Source organism: Camelina sativa, chromosome 12 (genome assembly GCF_000633955.1).
Source record: "Camelina sativa cultivar DH55 chromosome 12, Cs, whole genome shotgun sequence".
In the NCBI taxonomy this organism is placed as follows: Eukaryota; Viridiplantae; Streptophyta; class Magnoliopsida; order Brassicales; family Brassicaceae; genus Camelina; species Camelina sativa.
The window spans coordinates 29,826,556-29,832,411 of record NC_025696.1 but is presented as its reverse complement, the minus strand read 5'-3'; the positions used below and the strand labels follow the sequence as shown (position 1 = coordinate 29,832,411).

The 5,856-nt window shown below is 36.2% G+C and overlaps 1 protein-coding gene across 1 annotated transcript; it reads left to right on the top strand.

Annotated features, from left to right (window-relative positions):
* Positions 2,356–3,825, top strand: LOC104734001. The gene is made up of 2 exons (XM_010453517.1): positions 2,356–2,368; positions 2,483–3,825. Exons 1-2 carry the CDS (start codon positions 2,356–2,358, stop codon positions 3,823–3,825), a joined length of 1,356 nt encoding a protein of 451 aa, XP_010451819.1.

Sequence of the window (5,856 nt, the reverse complement as noted above, 5' to 3'; positions counted from 1 at the left end):
TGCTTTAATATTGACTAATGAGATGACAATGGAGATTTCAGAGATTCCAAGGGATTGTGGGATTTGAGTAAGGAATGTTGATGCTTATCATGGTTGAGTATAAGAAGTAAGTTCTTGAGTTAGGTAAATGAAGAGTGTGAATAAGAATAATTTACAGTTGACTGAGTTCCCTGTTTTCAAACCTCTTTCACAAGTCTAAGTTTATGTTTTGCTTGAGGGCAAGCAAAGGCTAAGTCTGGGGGAGTTGATATATCATGGTTTTTATGGTTTTTAACCATGATATAAGGAGTCTTTTAGTGTCTTTTCATTTGTTTCTAGATTGTTTTTGAGTCTTTACAGGTTTTTAGCATGAAAGGAGCAAAGTGGAGCAATTTGGATCAGTTTGGAGCAATAATCCGCAAGAAATCAACTTAGAATCGATCAGAGGAGATGGTGTCGATCGACACTGCCTTAGCATCGATCGACACCCAGTCCAAACCGACGAGAGAGCCAAATTTGGAAGTTTTACAAAGTTGCCCGAAGTTTTCCATATTTGCAAGACTAGTCTCTGACGTGTTTTAGGACATATATATATAGTTTTTAGGTTTTCCAAACCCTTAAGTTGTATTCTATCAAGTTTTATTTTTCTTGCAACCCTGAGAGATTTTTGAGAGCTTTTGGAGAGAGAGAGATCAGATCTGCTTTGTAGAGAAGAATTCTTGAACTCCTTCTTATTCTTTTAATCTCTATTGCTTATTATTCAGAATCATGTCTTGTTCTTCATTGAATATGTCTGAGTAGTTTGCTTGTTAGGTTCAGGGTTTTTCACAGGGATTTTATGAATTATTAGATCTGATTATTTAGGATTCATTATCTATCTAGATCTTCATCTTAGGTTGTTCTTCATATTAATCCTTGATTGGCCATCTAGAATTAATACTTTAGGAAAATAAATTGATATGAGAATATAATTGTTTTCCTGATAAAACCTTTTGATGAGCAAAATTACTTTTTACAAAGAGATTTGATTAAGTGATTTTGTGGACAATCTAAACCTAATTTTATTGCTGATTTTTAACCTAGAATTTTACAAAGAGATTTGGATTTTCTGGTTTTAAATTTAGATATTATTTGCAGTGAGAACTGATTTAATTTACAATAGTGTTTAGAGTTCTAGATCTGTTCTTAATTGTTTGAATCCTAATTTATTGATTGATTTAATATTTCATAATTTCTTGAGAAATTTCCTAAACCTAGGTTTTTGATCTTCTGAATTTTCACAGCTTTTATTTAATATTTTGCATTGCTTTAATTTTAATTCAATTTAATCTGTTTAGCATAATTGAAAAACTCTATAATTTATTGTGTAGTATTGAGTCATTGTGGAATTCGACCCCTAAATACTGCATTGACCTCTTAATTTGAGAGAGTAGCTCTAGGGTTTAATTTGAGCATATCACTAACCTTGTCTACACAGCTTGTTGTCGTAATGAAGGGGCTCATAATTAGCTAAGATTGGTTGTATGGTTTCTACATATTATTCTGACTATGCTCATATCCACCCTCCTTGGCTCGAACAACACTTGTATATGACATACTGATTTAATTTAAGTTCAATATATATTTATATTTTGACGGAAAAAAAAATTCCTCAAATGTTACCTGCCATGACATTAAGAGAATAATAAAATCAAAACATCTACAATGAAGCTTGTTTTAAAGAACAACCGACAAATCATCAAATCAAAAACGACTACACAAGTTAAGCAGTAATATGACTTTGGGGACTGTAAGCACAGTATAAAACCACTCCGTCTTACCCGAAACCTTATCTCTATCGCAATCTTTGCGCACAAAGTTTTAATCAACGGGTTTGTGAAAGCATGAAAACGTTCTGGTGCTACAAGGCTGTGTTGTAGAACTCTGAAAGATGTTTACGCGTCTTGGAGGAGTCACGGATATTGGATGACGTGGCAATACTTTTGAAGGCTTGTTAATTAGAGGACAAGATATTATCATATTAACTTGAAGATTTGGACTTATCCTTGTTTAGAAAAGTAGGTCATAGGAGGGTTCCTATATATTGTGTTATTAGGCCAAACATGTTGTTTGGCCGTTCAAGAAGTTTTTTAGAGAACTAAGCGAATAAGCTTTTAGGGTTCTTAGGCATTTTGGTTAGATTAAGAATTGGTCAGTGACAAGTCGTGTTGACTGTGTGTAAATCTGATTAAACATATCTTGTAAGATTGTTTAAGTGATTCTTAATAAGAAAAGAAGTTCTTTTCAATATTGGCTGCATCTTCGTTTTTACAATTGGTATCAGAGCGGTCAACCGACGAGAGCTCTATACTCGCCACAGGTTGAGATCTTGAGATAATGATGCAGTCAGGTAATGAGTTGTGGATGCTTCAAAGGGGTGTGATCTTGGATGAACAAGGCTATGGTCGCTGGAAGGTGCGCATGGTTCAGCTGATCTGAAATCTTGGTGAGGATGCTTGGACAGCAGTGGAAGAAGGATGGGAACCTCCCTATGAGAAAACCGAAGCTGGTGACAAGATCACTAAACCTAAGGCACGCTGGACGGTAGAAGAAAAGAATTTGTCAAAATATAATGCTAGGGCACTTAATGCAATATTTGGTGCTATTGATGATGATGACTTTAAGCTTGTTCAAGGTTGTGAATCAGCTAAAGATGCTTGGGACATTCTGCAGAAGACCCATGAAGGAAACTCAAGTGTCAAAAGAACGAGATTAGACCAACTTGCATCACAATTTGAAGTCTTAAGGATGGATCCAGAAGAGACAATTTCTCAGTTCAGTGCAAAATTGAGTGCTATTGCTAATGAAGCAAAGAATCTTGGTAAGACCTATAAGGATACCAAGCTGGTTAAGAAGTTGCTTAGATGTCTACCTTCTAAGTATGCAGCTCATAAAGCAGTCATGAGAGTATCTGGCAACACAGACACCTTGAAGTTTGAGGATCTCATTGGTATGCTAAAATCAGAGGAGATGGAAGTTGCTGAAGAACTGAGAATTCATGGTAAAGGAATTGCATTCAAGGCAGATGACAGGAGTGATCAGTTGCAAGAGATAAAAGATAGCATGTCCTTGATGGCAAGAAACTTTGGAAAAGCTCTCAAACGTGTTGAAAAAGGACAGGGACGAGAATTAGCTTGCTGGAATCGAAGTGCTACAGAGAGGTCTTGTTCTAGGCCAAATATATCTGAAAAAGAAAAAAATAATCCGAGAAAAGAGATTCAGTGTTTTGAATGTGGTGGTTTTGGTCATTACAAACCTGAGTGTCCAATGGTTAAGCGCAAGGAGATGAAGTGCTTTGAATGTAAAGGGATTGGACACTTAAAATCTGAATGCCCAAACATGGTGAAAGGAAATAATAAGGCATATGTTAGCTTTAGTGATTCAGAATCAGAGAGTGATGGGGATGAAGAAGAAGGAAGAATGTTGAATCTTTTTGCATACAGTGCTAAAGGTGATGATATAGCTGATGAAAGCTCAGATGATGATGATGAAGAGTCAATTTCAAAAGAGAGCTACTGTGTACTCTATGACAATTGGGTTCAGCTGTGTAATGAAAAATTGCTACTTGTCAAAGAAAAATTGCAGTTAGAAGCCAAGGTCAGTATGCTAGAAGAAGAATGCAAGTCTGAAGTCTCAACTTGCAAGGAACTACTCCCTGCTGAAAAGGAGTTGCTTGAGAGAAAACTGAGAAATCTTCAAGAACTCTATGGTTTGGAGAAGGAAAGATCAACAAGCCTTGAAAGGGAGCTGAACGAGAATCATAAAAAAATCAGGATGTTGAAACAATGGTGGGAAGAAGTTAGATGAGATCTTGTCAATGGGAATTGTAGGATCTCAGCATAGAGGTTTGGGTTATCACAAGGAGCAGGCTGTTGAGTTGCTGTCTCAGGATAAGTCTGTAAGTTTTGTGAAAAGCAACGTAACTCACGAAGTGGAGTCAAACATTTTGAACAAGACTGTTCAACAGGAGAGGCTTGTAGCACCTGCAAAAACCAGAGAACCTCGAGCCAGGTCCGAAAATCCTCGACAAAACTGGACAGATTCCAAACAAAGAAGAGGTAATTTTGTGTGCTTTCACTGCGGTAATGTAGGTCATGTTCGTAGATTCTGTTACAAGTTTAAGAACAAGATCAAGGAGCTTTGGATGGCAAGAAAGTGTTTTATTGATCCTTATCATTTTGGTAGAGTCTGGGTGGCTAAAAAGGATCTGTACAATAAAAATTTCGAGAATGATGAGAAAAAGTATGATCAAGTTTGCAGAGAGTCTGAAGAAATCAAGCTATGTTGCAATCTCTCGAATATAATCGCTGAAGAAGATGTTGGAGTTGAATCTCAGGTTCTACAGAAGCATGTTGTAGAACCACCTGTACAAGAAAAAGTCACAACTGAATCAACCAGATCCAATAGTGCTGATTGGAATGATGAATCATCAGGAGTCTTAGCTACATCTAAACAGTTTCAAGGTCATAAGAATCAGTCTGCTGCAGTTCCATTTGTTGAGCAAACTGTTCGTCATGTTCAGCTGAATTCTCAAAGAGTGCTGCAACATTGTTTTGTTTCACAGGTTGAACCTAAGAACATTATAAAAGCTCTTGAAGATTATTTTTGGTACAAGGCATGATAGGAAGCTTGTTGTGTCTCTCTGCATATATGTCTTCATCCTTGTTTTTATATGAATGTGCACTCACGCTGGGGGAGTATGATGAGATGGTGATATTGGTGATGATGGTGATGTCATAGCTGGATGTAGCTGAGGCTTATGGTTTTGAAAATATTCTAGTACTATTCACATCTGGAGCTTGAGTTGTCACATTCAGATAAAAAGGGGGAGAATGAAAGCATGAAAACGTTCTGGTGCTACAAGGCTGTGTTGTAGAACTCTGAAAGATGTTTACGCGTCTTGGAGGAGTCACGGATATTGGATGACGTGGCAATACTTTTGAAGGCTTTTTAATTAGAGGACAAGATATTATCATATTAACTTGAAGATTTGGACTTATCCTTGTTTAGAAAAGTAGGTCATAGGAGGGTTCCTATATATTGTGTTATTAGGCCAAACATGTTGTTTGGCCGTTCAAGAAGTTTTTTAGAGAACTAAGCGAATAAGCTTTTAGGGTTCTTAGGCATTTTGGTTAGATTAAGAATTGGTCAGTGACAAGTCGTGTTGACTGTGTGTAAATCTGATTAAACATATCTTGTAAGATTGTTTAAGTGATTCTTAATAAGAAAAGAAGTTATTTTCAATATTGGCTGCATCTTCGTTTTTACAGTTTGGGTTATGTTCCTCAGGCCGTTGCCTCCACATAAGTAGAAGTTTTTCCCATAATAGTTAACTATTCGAATCAAGTCACATCTCTAGCTAAATTCTTTCCAACCCCTTGATCTCTCCACTCTTTACCCTAAGAGTCAAATACCACATTAGATACTCCGAGTCTCAAAAACAGTACATTGTGGAATATTTGTTGGAAACTCGTTCCTCTTATATAACTGCTCATGTGCCATCTTTGGTCTCATAAGTGTAGTCATTTACTCATTTGTATTTTCCGTTACATAAAACTTTCTTTCCAAAGGATCGGGGTTGACTGCAGTTACTTGCATAATTCATGATCAGCACCATGACTCGACAAGGCTTTCCAATTAAGTCTCTGTCTTTTATGTCCAATACCTCTAACAAATTGCCAGACTCATTGATCTGAGTCTTTTTATTTATTCTTTTTTTTTTTGTGTCTAACACCAATATTATTGTTAAGTTTTACATATCAGATAGCATTAATTATAGATCCTCAAATGTTAACTTTCATGAAACAACAAAAAAAAAAAAAAAAAAAAAAAAAAAAA